Source organism: Chiloscyllium punctatum, chromosome 42, assembly GCF_047496795.1.
Source record: "Chiloscyllium punctatum isolate Juve2018m chromosome 42, sChiPun1.3, whole genome shotgun sequence".
Classification (NCBI taxonomy): domain Eukaryota; kingdom Metazoa; phylum Chordata; class Chondrichthyes; order Orectolobiformes; family Hemiscylliidae; genus Chiloscyllium; species Chiloscyllium punctatum.
The window spans coordinates 26464910-26484635 of NC_092780.1; the positions used below are offsets into that span (position 1 = coordinate 26464910).

The 19726-nt window shown below is 41.5% G+C and overlaps 1 protein-coding gene across 6 annotated transcripts in view; it reads right to left on the bottom strand.

Annotated features, from left to right (window-relative positions):
* Positions 1–19726, bottom strand: part of kat7b (K(lysine) acetyltransferase 7b) — an 82970-nt gene that overhangs the window by 22386 nt on the left and 40858 nt on the right. For all 6 annotated transcript variants that reach the window (XM_072561677.1, XM_072561676.1, XM_072561678.1 and 3 more), the window contains 3 exons: positions 8721–8819; positions 4710–4820; positions 11–202 (listed from right to left, as the gene is read on the bottom strand). In XM_072561677.1, coding sequence (XP_072417778.1) covers positions 11–202; positions 4710–4820; positions 8721–8819 — 402 coding nt within the window. The remainder of the gene's footprint in view (positions 1–10; positions 203–4709; positions 4821–8720; positions 8820–19726) is intronic.

Sequence of the window (19726 nt, forward strand, 5' to 3'; positions counted from 1 at the left end):
AACAATTTACCATATGCCTGCGAAGGATGGTCTGACTTTTCATGTATTTGAGACAGAACTCGCACATATATAGCCTCCCGAGACGAGCATATTCTTCAGGATATGGAGAATGGTACCAGGTATCCAACTCGTACCGACCAAACACTATGGTCTTAATCATGTTGCTGCCTTCTGTAATTTGGCCCTGCAACCTTAACTTCTCCTAAAGTAAAGAAAGAAAATTGAAGCTGTGCATCATTGTCAAGTGCTGTCCAAGCAATAGTCACAGTTCCCTGACAGATTAGTTACACTTTTTATCTGGATTCAATAAAAACTGAATTACATTTACAAATTCCACAAAATATGTTACAAGCATGCCACATCAGAAATTAGAACAAAGTGTGTCTGCATTCAGAATTTTTATTTCTTGCCTGAAGGCAGAGAAAAACAGATATTCAGCCAATTAAAATAAAAGAAAACTGAAACAAATTCTATTATTCATTTCTAGAAACAAAGAAAATTACTACGCAAGATTGAACTTTGTTCATTAATGTTTCACCATTGCTGTCACCTAGTGTCAGTATCAAGCATTAAAGAGTTACAGGGTGAAAGTTTTTATACGTTATCTGTCCTAAACCTCATCCTATGGGAAGGCAGTTGTGTGGTAATATCGCGAGACTTAAAAACAAATGCTACTTGTTCTCAAAATATAGTTTCAAATTCCACAGTAGATGGTGAAGTTTGCAATCATCTGGAGTTAAAAAAGCTGGTCTGAAAATGATGTGTGATTATATCTGCCATCCTTACCTGATCTGGCTGACACAACTCGAGATCCGGGCAAAGTGATAGTCATAGAGTCATAGAGATGTACAGCATGGAAACAGACCCTTCGGTCCAACCCGTCCATGCCGATCAGATATCCCAACCCAATCTAATCCCACCTGCCAGCAGCCGGCCTATATCCCTCCAAACCCTTCCTATTCATCTACCCATGCAAATGCCTCTTAAATGTTGCAATTGTACCAGCCTCCACCACTTCATTCCATATACGTACCACCCTCTGCGTGAAAAAGTTGCCACTTAGCTCTCTTCTTTATCTTTCCCCTCTCACCCTAAACCTATGCCCTCTTGTTCTGGACTCCCCCACCCCAGGGAAAAGACTTTGTCTATTTATCCTATCCATGCCCCATAATTTTGTAAATCTCTATAAGGTCAGCCCTCCGCCTCCGACGTTCCAGGGAAAACAGCCCCAGCCTGTTCAGCTTTTCCCTATAGCTCAAATTCTCCAACCCTGGCAACATCCTTGTAAATCTTTTCTGAACCCTTTCAAGTTTCACAACATGTTTCCGATAGGAAGGAGACCAGAATTGCACACAATATTCCAACAATGGCCTAACCAGTGTCCTGTACAGCCGCAACATGACCTCCCAACTCCTGTACTCAATACTCTGACCAATAAAGGAAAGCACACCAAACACCTTCTTCACTAACCTATCTACCTGCAACTCCACTTTCAAGGAGCTATGAACTGCACTCCAAGGTCTCTTTTGTTCAGCAACACTCCGTAAGACCTTCCCATTAAGTGTATAAGTCCTGCTAAGATTTGCTTTCCCAAAATGCAGCACCTCTCATTTATCTGAATTAAACTCATCTGCCACTTCTCTGCCCTTTAGCCCATCTATCAAGATCCTGGTGTAATCTGAGGAAACCCTCTTCACTGTCCACTACACCTCCAATTTTGGTGTCATCTGCAAATTTATTAACTATACCTTTTATGCTCACACCCAAATCATTTATATAAATGACAAAAAGTAGAGGATCCAGCACCGATCCTTGTGGAACTCCACTGGTCACAGGCCTCCAGTGTGAAGAACAACCCTCCACCAACTGTCCTCTAAGCAGTTAGGGATGGGCAATAACTGCTTACCTAGCCAGCAATGCCCATGTCACAAGAATGAATGAAAAGCATTACTTATCCTTTGGTTTTGCCATCATGCTTCTTTTTGGATTATAAACAATATTAATGTAATGTCAAATTACTGTCATTTATAGTTACAAGAACTGGGTTTACTCTGGCTAAATCCATTTTACAGAACACTTTTGGCAAGAGTATATGTCAATCACTCATGGCTGATTTGCAAGACGACCTCAAGGTGAAAGGATTACAAAACTCGTGATTAAAAACTTAAAGAATTAAAATGAATGAAACATCTTTTTTTTATATGTTGCTGCTGCTTACAGAAAGTGCTGATAAAATCACTAGAGGTGCAAGTTTATTTCCAAGCTCAACTGCATCAGGAAACAGTACACTAAATCGTATTGTGTTTGGGCTGTCTGAGTTGACAGCAGACTTTAGGAGAGATGTCTGCTGCGATGCCTAGCGGATTTTCTCCCTGTTTCTTAATAAAATTCCCACATTAACCACTGACCCCACCCCCTGTGTCATCTGTCACATCCGAATCCGGCCCCATTTTACCATACGCCATTTCCAGAACAAACTGCCACTCGATGGATATATGCAGAATTCACCAGTATCCCTTGTGGGTCTGCTATCTGTTTCAACTGTTGTGCATCCAGACAAGCACTGTCAGTCCAAAGCAGCCCTGCACGGCTCCTAACATTTGCCCCAGAAATCTGCATCTGGCTGTATGGGCAGGGACCTCAAGGTCCAGCTGGACAAGTTAGCGCAGAAGCATAACTTACTCTTTCTCCAATATCAGCAGTGGTACCACACCACTACCTTGGTCCAAGGTTGCCACCCATGTTCAAACAGTCTTAGTTGTTTGGGGAAATCCACACGACTATACAAAGATGGTCAACTGCCTCCTTCACCCTGTCCTTAAGTACCACTATTTTCTGTCTGATACCTCTCACTCTTTTTGAGGCTATAGCCATGTCTCACCAAGGGTCATGCTCCAGCACTTTCATTATGGTGTGCAATATCTTTCCCATTTACTCTCACTCATCCCAACCTCCAACATGACTAACCTGTTTATCCTTTGTGCTGTCTAATCAATCACTTCGGACTCTTGCACACCTGGACCAAAAGTAGTAGCAGTGTCACCCACTCTCACCTGCTTTAAACCGGTCTCTGTCTCATTCCAGGAGGAATATATTCTCCATAAAGCGGAAAGACCCAAGGCAGGTGATGGGCAGCCCTAAGTTCAGCTCCTCAAACCACTGTCCTGACTGTGACTGCCTTGAGTGGATGACTGACTGTTTCCAAGCTCATGGACTAGTAATGGAGGCTTCCTGTGGCTTACTGTGCTAGGACTCTAAGGAAAGGCTATACCCCTTTACTTAATGGAGGCATGCTAACAAGCATGACAAGCTTCCAACCTTCATGTCTGCATTAAAATGTAAAGCAAGGCAGATCTAACATGAGCCTAGTATCTCTGGCTGAAGGAAGTGCAAAAAGGCAAAGCAAGGCAGGTATGCTGTAAGCATTCAGCTATTCAGTGAGTGACCGCTGTGAAAGAAAGTGAAGAACTTGGAGAGACTGCTTGGCCCAGTCCATAAGCTTGGTGCATGTCCCTGATCGCATAATGTCCTTTTTGCAGCATTACAACGGTGGTTACTGGGACAACCTTGATGCATAGGAAGTGCACTCTAATTGGATCAGAACTCTGTCTGGAGAACTCGCAAAAGCTGGCACATATCAGCTGCCAGCGTCAGATTGGACAGCATGTGGCTGCTGCCCAGGCCCTTACAGAATGCCCTAAATATCCAATATGGATGTCATTTGGACCTGAAATTGGCAGGTTTCCATGTCAGGTTTTCTTGATGTCGACTTGCTTGGCAAGTTTAGTAAGATAGAAAACCAAATATTAATGAAGCACATTAGTCTATCAACAAGGCCTCTAACTCCCTTAAATTGGCAATTTTCAACTGTCCAGCACCCTGTCACACCACTTGTGAAAAGTGCAAAAGATGGCATGAGATTACAACATTTAAAAGGCATCTGGATGGTTATATTGAAAGGAAGGGTTTAGAGGATATAGGCTAAGTGCTGTCAAATGGGACTAGAATAATTTAGAATATCTAGTCGGCATGGACAAGTTGGACCAAAGGTACAACTATTTCTGTTCTGTACATCTCTATGACTCTACGATCCCAACTTAGGCTCTGACAGACCTCTCATCTACTTCTGCCTCAAATCTCATGAGAACTCGTGACACTCACACTCTTATAAGATTCCAATCTATTTAGGCATGATGAGACATTGGATTGTCAAGCAAGATCATTTTAGTAATATAATGTTGTCAATAAAATAAATCCCATTCTCAATTTAGATCAGCCACTCTTGCAAATCATTTCCCTTAGGAAAAGCTATGTTTATCAATTCAAAATGTCTCGTCAAACCAACAGAAAAGATTTAAAAAGCTTAAAGAATATTGACATTGCCAGCTGTTTTGCTATTTATTTTCCCCCTTTGACTTACAGGCAACAATTCTATTTGTATCAGTGATTTTGCTCTCTAATCTTCAAAAAACTATCAAAATGTAGATTCAAAGAATCTGAAATCATTTAAGTCATCGATTATAATTTAAAATTGATAAACTAATTTTAAGTAGATCAAATAGGCAACAAAATTCAAACAACTGAAAAACTACTCTTATAAACGCACAACGTCTACCACAAAATTCTTTCAAAATTCTTTACATTGAACAACAGTCTTTCTCCTTCAACTGCCATGTATAAAGTATACTTTAGTAAGTACTGTTTCATACCAGATCCTCAGAGGCTCGCGCTTGAGCTTTGCGGAATAATTCCAGGTCAAAATCAGATGTAAGATTGTCCAAGAGTGGTTCTCTCGTATTTCCATGTATCTGTCTGTGCTCCTGAGAGTTTGCAACCACACAAATATTAGACAGGCAAAAATAAGTCATTAAAATTAAACAAACACAATTATTAAACAAAGCAAACAGGTTAATCCTGAAACTCTACAAAGTTTCAACAGAGCACCTTTGCCACATAAAATACAGCTAGAAAATATGCTCCATCATTAAGGTTGCTAAGTTAATAGCCTAATCAACAAATGATCTAACTGAATGGCAGAACACGCTTAAAGGGTTAAATAGTTAAATTGCATAGGTTTCTCCTCAAAAATGATTTCTTTACTCTTTCCTGGAATATAGGGTTCATCTGCAAGACCAGTATTTGATGCCCAGGTTTAACTGCATCTGAACTGAGAGCAGTTAAGCATCAACTACATTATTGTTGGTGATGTTACGTTTGAGTCAAATTGGGTAAGGACATCAGATTTCCTTCCCTAAAGGACATTGTTATAAAAAACTGTTTAACCAATTAATGATAGCTAATAATCATCACCATTACTGAAACTAGCTTTACATTCCAGATTTATTATTTGAGCTTTAATTCCCAGGTCGTCCAGAGCATTCGGATGCGGTTTCGGACGACTCGTCCAATGACATTGCCACTCCTATTATCTCTGCCTAAAATGGTCTCTTAAGTTTCAGGAGACATATTCCTTCAAAAGAAAATTAGGAGACTGGCCATCCCACAAATATTAGCGCTATGAAAAGTTGCAGTAACAAATTTATCAACCTATTAATAACTGCTCTTACACAAACAGAACAAATGCAGCCTATTCAACATTATTATGTCTTTCAGTTCTTTTGCTTGTGTTCAATTTCCAGTTCACTAGTTTCCAATTTTATTATGGACCTATGAATGTGAATAAATCCATTTTTTATGTCAGGACTATTCGGCTCTTGACTTCATTACAACCTTGGTGTAAACATGGACAAAAGAGCTGAACTCCAGAGATGAGGAGAGTGTGACTGCCCTTGAAGTCAAGGCAGCATTTGACCAAAAATCAAGGAAGCCTAGTGGAAGTGAAGTCACTCGGAAATAGTTTGGGGATGTTAAATTTTAGTATGCGCCTACAGATAATGCTAGAGGCTGCAAAATTGTAAAAAGGTAGAACTAAAGGCTCTGCAAGATTAATAACTCGAAACAATGTCCTTAATGTAAATGAGGGCAATTACAGCATATGAAGAAAGTGTGCGCCAGTTAAAATAGATTCTGAGAAAGATAAACTGCTTGTACTTTAACAAAGCCAGTCAAAGAAAGTCTTGAATCAAAAACTAACATTTACAAGGTGGCAAAACTAGTGGGTTTTTTTAAAATAACTAACAGTGGATCACTGATAAAAAGGAAGGAAATTAATCATGAAAGTAAATTGGCAAGAAATATAAAAACAAGTGGTCTCAGCTCTTAGAGGTATATGTACACCATGGTGGCATGGTGGCTCAGTGGTTAGCACTGCTGCCTCACAGTGCCAAGGACCCGGGTTTGATTCCAGCCTCAGGCAACTGTCTGTGGATTTTGCACATTCTCCCTGCACCTGTGTGGGTTTCCTCCCAAACTCCAAAGACATGCAGGTTAGGTAAATTAGCCATGATAAATTGCCCATAGTGTCCTGGGATGTGTAGGTTAGGTGCCTTATTCAGGGGTAAAAATGTAGGATGGAGGAATGGGTCTGGGTGGGTTACTCTTCAGATGTCAGTGTGGACTTGTTGGGTCAAAGGGCCTGCTCCCATACTACAGAGATTCGGAGCTGAAGTCCGTGCTAGGATCAACCACTTAAGAATTATAGGGCAGCACGGTGACTTAGTGGCTAGCACTACAGCCTCACAGCGCCAGGGACCAGAGTTCGATTCCCACCTCAGGCCACTGTCTGTGTTGAGCTCGCACATTGTCCCAGTGTCTGCGTGGGATTCCTCTGGGTGCTCTCAAAGATGGTCAGATCAGGTGAACTGGCCATGCTAAATTGCCCCTAGTGTTAGGCCCATTAATGAGGTAAATGTAGGGGAATGGTTCTAGGTGGGTGACTCTTCAGAGGGTCGGCGTGGACTTGTTGGGCCAAATGGCCCATTTCCACACTGTAGGGAACCTAATAAATAGAGCAGCTCAATACATATGGGACCTTGGAGGATGCTACTGGGGAATTATTAATGGGGATTCAAGGAATGCAGATAACTTTAACCAATATTTTGCATTGGTCTTCATGGCAGAGGATACTATAAATATCCCAAAGAAACTAGTTAAGCCCAGTACTATTGGGAGAAAAGGTCTTGTAACAGTCTCTACCATGAGAGACCAAGTATTTGAGAAACCAATGGGACTAAAGGCAGTCTAGTTGCCAGGACCTTGTGGGCTGCTTCCAAGGGTTTTAAGGGAAATAGCTGCAAAGATAATGGAGGTGTTGGTCAAAATAGTCCAGAACCCTCTGGATTCCAAGACAGTTTCAGCAGACTGAAAAACTGCAAAAGTGTTGCCTCTGTCCAAGAAGGGAAGGAGATTGAATTATAGGTCAGTTATCCTAACATCTGCCATCATTAAAGGAGAAAATAACAGGGGAAGTTAGAAAAGCTGAACGTAATCAAACAGAGTCAACATGGTTTTGTGAAAAGAGATAAAACAAATGAAGTTCATAAAGGCAAATCAGTAAATGCATTGTATTCGGATTTCCAGAAGGCAATCAATAAGGTGCCACATACAAAGACTATTGCACAAAATAGGAGCTCACCGCATTGGGAATAATGTATTTACATGATTTAAGGATTGGTTAGCATACAGAAGACAGAATTTCAGGTTTAATGGGTCTTTTTTCAGGTTGCAAAGATAGAGCAAGTGGAGTGCCACAGGAGGAGGTTGATTCTCTTAATTATTTAATATCTAAATTAATAATTTGAAGAGAAATGGGGGTAAGGTGTGCAATATATCCAAATGATACAAAAATTCCTGGGAGGCCACATTGTCATAACAGCATAAGAAATCTACAAGGGGCTATCGATAAACTCAGTGAATAGGCAAAAAGATGGCACATGCAGTTTAAAGTACAGAAGAATGAGGTCATGTGTTTTGGAACAAAGAATCAAAAGGCAGATTATTTACTTAAATGAATACAGACTTCAGAAAAAAGTAGAGCCCAGAAAGATATGTATGGTCTTGTGCATGAAACACAAACAGGTGCAGCAAGTAAATAAGGTGGCAAAGAGAATTTTGTTGTTTTTTGCTTCGGGATTGGAGTTTAAGAATAGCAATATCTTGTTACAACTGTACAAGTTGTTGCTGAGTCTACACTTGGAGTTTTGGTCCACATATTTAAGAAAGGGTACACTGGCACTGGTAGTCGATACAGGCTGATTCTTGGGATGAAAGGTTTAACTTATCAAGAAAACTAAGAAGGTTAGTCCTTTATTCCAGTTAAGAAGAATCTTTTTGAAACATACAATTTTCTGAGGGTCTTGACAGGGGAAATATTGAGAAGATGCTTCCACATGTCTCTTTTTGGAAATGGTCACTGCCAAGCATCCAACTCAAGGAGTCAGTGTCAACAGATTCCCCTTCATCAACATTACTTGTTGGTTCCTCAAAGTACTCCAATAACTTAGTCAAATCTGATCTCCCCTTCACAAAATCATGTTGACTCTGCCTGTTGATTTTCCAGTATCTAGCTATAACCTCACTGATAGATTCCAGCATTCTCTGAAACCAGATTTTTTAAAAAATGACCAGTTAGTCATGTGGGCAGGAAATAGAAAATTCCTTTTTGACTTAGGGTCATTAAAACTATGCCAGATCTTTATTTGGTCATGTGACTAATTTTACATCATACTATATTTTTGAAAAAGATGAACTTTACAACAGCTGGAAACACATACAAGTCTGAAGGAATAAAATTTGCCAAAAAGTTTTCACAGAAACCTCACCATATATTTTTCTTTTTGTTCTTTGGTCAGTCCTGAATTCCTTTTCTTCCGAAGTTCTGTCACCTTTTCTTTGTATCTTAACTGTTTCTCTGTTGGAGCCTAAAGATGAGATGGGTTTAAGTGCAATACTTATACAGATTGGTCTAAAAATACAGAAAACTTGAGTAAAAATCTATGTTGCCAATTTTTTTTTAGTTCTATGATTTTTTTTGATCAGTGCAAAAAACATATTTCTAAGTTAGAGGTCATTAGACTTGAATATGTTAAGATAATATTGCCCTTAAGTCATCTTTATACTGTAATAATGTTAGCTAGCTTATTAAATTTGGAAGAATGCCTTGCACATTATCTTTTAGAGAGATTTTGGAATCTGACCAGTGCTGAATATTTTATAATATACAGCAAAGTTTTGGACCAGTTTTCCATTTACTATATTAACTTCAGTTTGTCTCCAATTAGCAGCACGTGTAACTTGCTCATTCATTTAAGCATGTTTGCAGAGTTTGTAGGCAGATCTATGTCAAACGATGACTTTCCTATAGTGGTGACAGGGTTACTCAGCAAGCCTAAACAAGTTCGGCCAATCTGGCAGTCCTGAACTTGCCTTGGCACAGTCAACCTTCTATCAGATTTCCTATACTGTCAGTGGGAGCAACTAACAATTCTAACACAAGTGAAGCAACCATGCACTGTAGGACAGATTGTACCACACTTCATTATTTGATTTAAGAAAAGTGATGATTTCAGGTATTAGGTCAAAACATCTTTGCATGACCATCCCTCGATCTTACCACCTCACAACAGCATTGAGGATTAGTTCACTGCAGGCAACACAGTTTGTTGAGTAAGGATTTAAACAACTTGCGCTGCAGGGTTCTTGTTCAAATCAAGTTTATAATCTTAACAACTTCCACTGCGTGGAAAAGGCTGATAACTTGCTATTGTTTCTTGGTGGATTAAATCATCATGACTGACAGAAGAGAGAATTCAGGCTCATTTCTGGTGCACTATCAATTGTGATGAAAAACCTAACTGGAATGTTTTTCTTAAGCGTGTAACTTAAATTCTCTTTAAAAGGTCAAAAGGTTGAGAGATCTACTTTAGTTCTTATATCCTTGCAGAGCACGCGCACAGCAAGTACCAAGTGGGCTGTGTCAGTCACGATGTATTAATTGAACTGCAATGAGAAACATTCACAAATTCGTTCAGATGCTGTGCAGTTGCTCAAAGATGTCTTTGGACAAAGATTTGATGAATCTCGCTACTGTGGAAGCATCAATTGACATGCTCTGGATTGCCATTGTAATTTCTTCTTCACTCTTAAAGCTTACGAAAAACACGTTATGAACACAGTCAATGCTTATTTAATTACTTCGCTATGTGAATGATGCCTTATGATTTGCCAGAAAATAATGAATGAAGCTTCAATACAGGCCTTACCATTTGCTGCTTCTTTGGAGAAAAAAAATTACTGTTAAGCTTTCAAACGGCTTTGAGATCATCAACCTTCTTTGCCCAAAGCATTCTGCTCAACAGAAGATTATTCTTGGACCTACCGTGCATCATTGTGTGGCATCATTACACACTGCCCCTTTCACTTATTGGTAAATTTTAATTACATGCAATGCAAACACATCTTTTACACTTGTGAACAGAAATTCATTTTCTCATTTTGCATCAAAGTTGTGCATTGTTAGTTCCTTTTCACATAGTTCAGGTTCACAGCTCATCATTACTGCTTCACATTGTAGTTCATGACATCATTCTGTTGTTGGTCATGCTACTGGATCCACACCTCAACTGAATCAAAAATGGTGGCTGTATTCAAGTGTGGCGACACAGGAGATCACTTTTGTGGTCATAATTTGTTTCTAAGGACCCAAATTGGCTTGCATTGCTTGGATATCAGATATGAGTTGCAACAGTTTCCCTGTCATTTTTCTTCATCCTGCTCGGATCTACAAAATAAGTAGCTGAAGGAAATAAAAACTGCAAGTACACAAAAAATGTCCAGGGAGCAGGATCAGCTGAGCTGCTCTTGCAGGGAGTCCACATGGACATAAATGAGGTGGCACAGTGGCTCAGTGATAAGCACTGCTGCCTCACAGCACCAGGTATCCAAGTTCAATTCCACCCTCGGGCAACTGTCTGTGCAGAGTTTGCACATTCTCCTTGTGTCTGTGTGGGTTTCCTCCAGGTGCTCCAGTTTCCTCCCACAAGATATGCAGGTTATGTGGTTTGGTCATGCTAAATTGCCCATAGTGTCCTGGAATGTACAGGTTAGATGGATTAAGCATGGTAAATGGTGGTTGGTTACAGGGATAGGATTGGGTGTGTGTATGGATGAGATACTCTTCAGAGAGTTAGTGAGGACTTGATGAGCTGAATGGCCTGCTTCCACACTTAGGGATTCTTATAATGAGCTGAACAGCCTCCCATGTCTCTAGTATTGAAATATACTAGTTCACACATCAGTTTCGTGTCTATTTATTTGCACTACCACCACAAATCTTTGTTTACTCTGCAGCAATAGTGCATCTAGACCAAACTAAAATACGATTCAATAAGCTGGCAAAAGCTTTGAAGAGCGTGCACTTTTCTCCAGCCAGGCACCTTCCAGATACAAAAATCATGCAAAAGCACGATTAGATTAGATTAGATTAGATTAGATTAGATTACTTACAGTGTGGAAACAGGCCCTTCGGCCCAACAAGTCCACACCGCCCCGCCGAAGCGTAACCCACCCATACCCCTACATTTACCCTAACACTACGGGCAATTTAGCATGGCCAATTCACCTGACCTGCACATCTTTGGACTGTGGGAGGAAACCAGAGCACCCGGAGGAAACCCATGCAGACACGGGGAGAACGTGCAAACTCCACACAGTCAGTCGCCTGAGGCGGGAATTGAACCCAGGTCTCTGGCGCTGTGAGGCAGCAGTGCTAACCACTGTGCCACCGTGCCGCCCTGCCACCGTGCCGCCTAAACGATGTTTGATGTGAGCACTGCAAGAGAACGTAGTTGAAATTAGACTGTCAGAAACTCTGCTATTGACCAATCTATTGCTATCCATGTGCTGGGGATCACATCCTGAACACGCCAATGGTTCAAAATTTCATTTTATTGTTGCACCCCAGACTGACTTGCATTATCTCTAGTATAAGTGCAAGGATATAGTTTGATGACCCAAAAGGTATACTTTCTTCCAATCAGATTCAAACCACTGGTATTTGAACTTAAAATAAATGTTTTCTACGCTTTCCCTCTAAACTCCATAAACACTTTCCCTGCATTTAGAGTCGTAGAAATGTACAGCACAGAAACAGACACTTCAGTCCAACTCGTCCATGCCGACCAGATATCCCAACCCAATCTAGTCCCACCTACCAGCACCTGGACCATATCTCTCCAAACCCTTCCTATTCATATACCTACCCAGATGCCTTTTAAATGTTGTAATTGTACTAGCCTCTGCCACTTCCTCTGCCAGCTCATTCCATACACTTAACACCCTCTGTATGAAAAAGTTGCCCCTTAGGTCCCTTCTATGTCTTTCCCCCCTCACCCTAAACCTATGCCCTCTAGTCCTGGACTCCCCCACACCAGGGAAAAGGCTGTGTCTATTTATCCTATCCATAATTTTATAAACCTCTAGAAGGTCACCCCTCAGCTTCCGACGCTCCAGGGAAAACATCCCTAGCCGATCCAATCTCTCCCTACAGCTCAAATCCTCCAACCTTGGCAATATCCTTGTAAATCTTTTCTGAACCCTTTCAAGTTTCACAACATCTTTCCAATAGGAAGGAGACCAAAATTGCATGCAATATTCCAACAGTGGCCTAACCAATGTCCTGTACAGTCGCAACATGACCTCCCAACTCCTGCACTCAATACTCTGACCAATAAAGGAAAGCATACTAAATGCCTTCTTCACTATCCTATCTACCTGCGACTACACTTTCAAGGAACAATGAACCTGCACTCCAAGGTCTCTTTGTTCAGCAACACTCCCTAGGACCTTACCATTAAATGTATAAATCCTGCTAAGATTTGCCTTTCCAAAATGCAGCACTTCACATTTATCTAAATTAAACTCCATCTGCCACTTCTCAGCCCATTGGCCCATCAGATCAAGATCCTGTTGTAAGCTGCTTCACTATCCACTACACCTCATCTGCAAACATACTAATGATAACTCTTACACTCACATCCAAACCATTTATATAAATGATGAAAAGTAGTGGACCCAGCACAGATCCTTGTGGGACTCCACTGGTCACAGGCCTCCAGTCTGAAAAACTCCATCACCACCCTCGGTTTCTACCTTTGAGCCAGTTCTGTATCCAAATGACAAGTTCTCCTGTACTCTATGAGATCTAACCTTGCTCACCAGTCTCCCATGGGGAACCTTGTTGAATGCATTACTGAAGTCCATACAGATCGTATCGACTGCTCTGCCCTCATCAATCCTCTTTGTTACTTCTTCAAAAAACTCAATCAAGTTTATGAGACATGATTCCCCACAGATTAAGTCATGTTGACTATCCCTAATCAGTCCTTGCCTTTCCAAATACATGTACACCCTGTCCCCCAGGATTCCCTCCAACAACCTGTCCACCACTGATGTTAGGCTCACTGGTCTATAGTTCCCTGGTTTATCCTTACCACTTTTCTTAAACAGTGACACCATGCTGGCCAACCTCCAGTCTTCCAGCACCTCATCTATGACTATCGATGATACAAATATCTCAGTAAGGGCCCAGCAATCACTTCCCTAGCTTCCCACAGAGTTCGAGGGTACACATGATCAGGCCCTGGGGATCTATCCACTTTTAACCGTTTCAAGACATCCAGCACTTCCTCCTCTGTAATATGGAGATTTTGCAAGATGTCACCATCTATTTCCCTACATTCCATGCCCTTTTCCCACAGTAAATACTGATGCAAAATATACGTTTAGTATCTTCCCCATTTCTTGCAGCTCCACACAAAGGCTACCTTGCTGATCTTTGAGGGGCCCTATTCTCTTCCAGTTACCCTTTTGGTCCTTAATGTATTTGTAAACACACTTTGAATTCTCCTTAACCCTATTTGGCAAAGCTGTGCCCCCTTTTTGCCGTCCTGATTTCTCTCTTAAGTATATTCCTACTGCCTTTACACACTTCTAAGGATTCACTTGATCTATCCTGTCTATACCCGACATATGCTTCATACTTTTTCTTAACCAAACCCTCAATTTCTTTAGTCATCCAGCATTCCCTGTGCCTACCAGCCTTTCCTTTCACCCTAACAGGAATATACTTTCTCTGGACTCTCGTTATCTCATTTCTGAAGGCTTCCCATTTTCCAGCCATCCCTTTACCTGCAAACATCAGAACGTCAAAATTGGCCTTCCTCAAACTTCAACTTTTAGATCTGGTCTATCCTTTTCCATCACTATTTTAAAACTAATAGAATTTTGGTCCCTGGCCCCAAAGTGCTCCCCTACTGACACCTCAGTCACCTGCCCTGCCTTATTTCCAGAGAGTAGGTCAAGTTTTGCACCTTCTCTAGTAGGTACATCCACATACAGAATCAGAAAACGTTCTTGTACACACTTAACAAATTCCTCTCCATCTAAACCCTTAACACTATGGCAGTCCCAGACGATGTTTGGAAAGTTAAAATCTCCTATCATAACCATCCTATCATTCTTACAGATAACTGAAATCTCCTTATAAATTTGTTTCTCAATTTCCCTCTGACTATTAGGGGGTCTATAATACACTCCCAATAAGGTGATCACCCTTTCTTATTTCTCAGTTCCACCCAAATAACTTCCCTGGATGTATTTCTGGAAATATCCTCCCTCAATACAGCTATAATGCTATCCCTTATCAAAACACCACTCGCCCTCCTCTCTTGCCACCCTTTCAGTCCTTCCTATAGCATTGTATCCTGGAACATTAAGTTGCCAGTCCTGTCCATCCCTGAGCCATGTTTCCGCATTGCTATGACACTCCAGTCCCATGTTCCTAACCATGCCCTGCATTCACCTGCCTTCCATTGGGCCTCTTGCATTGAAATAAATAGCTTATAAGTCCTACCTTGTTCTCTGCTTTGTCCCTGCCTGGCCTGATTGTTTCACTCGTCTTTGTTCTCAACTATACCAGTGTCAGATGGAAATCTATCCTCACTATCTCCCTGGGTCTCACCCCTCCACCTTACTAGTTTAAATCGCCCCGAGCAGCTCTAGCGAATCTCCCTGCCCGTACCTTAGCCCCCTTCCAATTTAGGTGCAATCCGTCCTTCTTGTGCAGGTCACTTCGACCCCAAAACAGCTTCCAATGATCTAAAAATGTGAATCCTTCTCTCGTACACCAACTCCTCAGCCATGCATTCATCTGTTCTATCCTCCTATTCCTGCCCTCGCTAGCTCGTAGCACCGGGAGTAATCCAGATGTTACTATTCTCAAGGATCTCCTTTCTAAATTCCTGCCTAACTCTCTGTAATCTCCTTTCAAAATTTCAACCTTTTCCCTTCCTGTGTCGTTGGTTCCAATGTGGACAATGACCTCCTGCTGGCCCCTCTCCCCCTTGAGAACATTCTGCACCATTTCTGAGACATCCTTGATCCTGGCACCAGGGAAGCAACGCACCATTCTGATTTCTCACTTCTGGCCACAGAAATGTCTGTCCACACCTCGGACTAGAGAGTCCCCTCACACAATCAATTGCTTGGAACCCGATGAACCTCTCATTACATTCGAAACAGTCTCAATACCAGAATACCAGCTGTTTGCGCTATGTTCCCCTGGGAATACATCACCCCCTACATCTTCCAAAACAGCATACTTGTTTGAAATGGGGATAGCTACAGAAGACTCCTGCACTACTTGCCTACCTCTCTTACCTTTCCTGGAGTTAACCCATCTATGTGACTGTATCTGAGACTCTTCCCCCACCTCCCTTTCTATAACTGCCATCCATCACATCCATTTGCTCTTGGAAATTCCTCACTGCCTCTCCAACCGATCCATTCGATCTGATAGGATTCACAACCAACGGCATGTATTGCAGATATAATCCTCAGTACCCGTAAACTCTCCCTAAACTCCCACATTCGACAAGAAGAGCATATCACTTTAAGGGCCATTTTTGCTTCTTTCAATCTACAGACCCAGAAAGTAGCACCGTCTTATTCCTCTACAAAACACTGCTCCAGCTTAAATTAATATTTATGGCTTATATTTTAGTTTAATCAAGAGACATAGCTCAATAAAACATACAATCAACAAAGAATCCACTCTACTCACTACTGCAGACTTATTTTAAGGCCATGTTTAAAATCCACTTATCTACTTCTGTGCTGTGACCGCTGCCAGACAGGTTCCTCCAACATAAGTTGCGAATTTCACATTTTTAATTTTCCCAAACGCACTCCGATGTCGAGCGATACATGAATTCAACAGCAAAGGCAGGAACTGCTAACTCTGTCAGTTAGCAATGTGGGTTTCTTTGTCTCTGCCTCTCCTGCACTAACCTCACCAGATGATTCTTTTGTCTGTTCTTCTCCCTTTTAAAAGTGCTGTTGTTTTGGCTTTTTTTTCTCCAAAAGTTCCAAAACAATGCAACAGCATACAAAACAGTAATTGCTGCTCCTGGAATTCAAGGAAATCATCTCCAACACCTAAAACACCTCAAAAAAAAAGGAGCAGCTGTTACAGCCAGAAATTTTTCCCATCTTCCATCTTGGATCATCCAGAATCCTCCTATGAGAATCCTCCAGAATTCCCTATGCCTATTAAAATTTAACTTGTTTTAGTTGTATTTAGCTTTTTAGATTAGATTACATTACATTACAGTGTGGAAACAGGCCCTTCGGCCCAACAAGTCCACACCGACCCGCCGAAGCACAACCCACCCATACCCCTACATTTACCCCTTACCTAACACTACGGGCAATTTAGCATGGCCAATTCACCTGACCTGCACATCTTTGGACTGGGGGAGGAAACCGGAGCACCCGGAGGAAACCCACGCAGACACAGGGAGAACGTGCAAACTCCACACAGTTGGTCACCTGAGGCAGGAATTGAACCCGGGTCTCAGGTGCTGTCAGGCGTTATTTCCCCACCTACTCTCAAGTCAGTATGCTATAAAGGTATGCAAATGATGGTACTATCTAAAACATGAACTTTTCCTTCTTTGATGGCTCATATCCCTTGTACTTTCAGATCTGCTGTTATATTATTTCCTATATGTTACTCTAACAATTGAAGATCTAGGACCAAAAACAGAAATTGCTAGAAAATCTCAGCAGGTCTGGCAGCACCTGTGAAGAAAAATCAAAGTTAATATTTCAGGTCCGCTTCAGAACGTTCTGAAGAGTCACTGGACCCAAAACGTTAACGGAAAAGTCCTGCCAGGATTTCCAGTATCCACTATTCTTTTGGTTTTTTTAACTTGAAGATTCAGATTTGCTAAGATTGAAAACACTGAGTCAGGTAATTAGAGCTTCAGGTCCATTTGATTAAACCCGTTATTGTTGAAAACATTGAGTGATTGCAACATTTATTGCTTGTTGGCGATGTTATGAAGTTAATTTTGCTTTTCATAACTGTACTGTGGTAATTACTCTAATTGGGTAGTCTATCTGTACTTGTCGATAAGGCACTAGGCAGCATGAGGTGCATCCAATCATACTGAGGGCAGCATGGTGGCTCAGTGGTTAGCACTGCTGCCTCACAGTGCTTGAAACTTGGGCTCGATTTCATGCTCAGATGACTGTATGCAGTTTGTACATTCTTCTCATATGTACGTGGTTTTCTTGCGATTGGTCCGGTTTCCTCCCTCCGCACTCCTAAAGGTGTGAACTAGGTGGGTTGGCCATCCTAAATTTCTCATAGTATCCAAGGATGTGCAGACTAGGTGGATTGGACATGGGAAATGCTGGGCTACAGGGATAGGATGAGGGGTGGGGGGGGCTCTGGATGAGATGCCCTTCGGAGGGTTGATGTGGACTCAACTGGCTAAATGGCCTGTTTCCACACTATGGGGATTCGATGAATTGAAGTGAAAATTGAAATTGCTGAAACACTGACCATAATTTTTCAGTTGTTCTTAGATCCAGAGTGATGCTAGAAGACTGAAGAATTGCAGCATCACACCCTTGTGCAAAAAGGGTGTAAAGATAAGCTCAGTAACTGCAGGCCGATCAGTTTAATTATGGTAAAACATCTAGGAAAACAATTGGCCTTTCTCCAATTTAGAACTTCAACTTTTAGATCTGGTCTATCCTTTTCCATCACTATTTTAAAACAAATAGAATTATGGTCGCTGGCCCCAAAGTGCTCCCCCACTGACAACTCAGTCATCTGCCCTGCCTTATTTCCCTAGAGTAGGTCAAGTTTTGCACCTTCTCTAGTAGGTACACCCACATACAGAATCAGAAAATTGTCTTGTACACACTTAACAAATTCCTCTCCATCTAAACCTTTAACACTATGGTAGTCCCAGTCGATGTTCGGAAAGTTAAAATCCCCTACCATAACTACCCTATTATTCCTATAGGTAGCTGAGATCTTATAAGTTTGTTTCTCAATTTCCCTCTGACCATTAGGGTTTGCTGAACTTTTTTGTTCTTCAGTTCATTGAAAAGACTGCTATCATCCTGATTGTGTGCTGGTATAAATAAAATGCAAACTGAGCATTTTATTTATGATTAAACTACACCCCCAAACTGAAGCACCATTATATTAAACCCCAAGCCATCCTGAGGCATGATGGTGCATTCAATTTTTAATTTTTACATGATCTGGATCTCTCACATACAAAAATGAAAGCATCCACTTCCTGGTTTCTTTTTTAAATCAATGATTTTAATTACTCTCAGAAATTGTCAAGGGAAAGAATCAGCATGTAGCCACAATATTATTACCTTTCCATCTTTCCTTGGATATACTTGCAATCCTCTATCAGTTGTTGTGTCTTTTAACAACAGGATAACATTATTTAGATTAGATTAGATTAGATTACCTACAGTGTGGAAACAGGCCCTTCGGCCCAACAAGTCCACACTGCCCTGCCGAAGCGTAACCCACCCATACCCCTACATCTACATCTAGATCTACATCTGCCCCTTACCTAACGCTACGGGCAATTTACCCTGGCCAATTCACCTGACCTGCACATTTTTGGACTGTGGGAGGAAACTGGAGCACCCGGAGGAAACCCACGCAGACACGGGGAGAACGTGCAAACTCCACACAGTCAGTCGCCTGAGGCGGGAATTGAACCCGGGTCTCCGGCGCTGTGAGGCAGCAGTGCTAACCACTGTGCCACCGTGCCGCCCACAATTAGATCTTTCAGATGTAATTTTCATTCCAACTTCTACTCCAAACAGTATGATTAATTTCCTAATTAAACCTTTCCCAACTGATGGGCCATAAATCCCAACACCAATTACCACCAATGGCTGCATATCATCACTCCACCCAATCCTTCTCTCAAACTGGACACATCGAATATAGAGAAACCAGTTTAATTTCCCCATATGTTCAGATGACCATTTACAGGTCTAATGGCTACAATGTACAATCCTTATTGGGAGTAACCCCATAAGATAGACATTACCTTAGCAGAATTCATCACACCTTTTGATCAACAATTCTGATCAACACTAAACACTACCTGGTTGGTTTGGATGAGTTGAACCAAAGGGCCTGTTTCCATGCTGTGCTCTCTATGACTCGATGACAATTCTGTCACTACCCCAGCCTCAACTGTTGTCTGGAACAAATTTCAATCAATTTTCCTGTGTTAACTTCATTCCCCAGACTTCAGCAATTGTTGCTTTTCAAAGATGTCATTCCATAGTTAAACTCTACATAACTTAACACTCCCTGTTTGCAATATTTTCCAACACTGGCAGTCTCCCTTCACCCTCTTTTTACCCCTTCCTTCTCTCTCTCTCTCTCCCTCCCCAACTCCTTTTCTAGCCCACCCATTCATGTCATCTATTC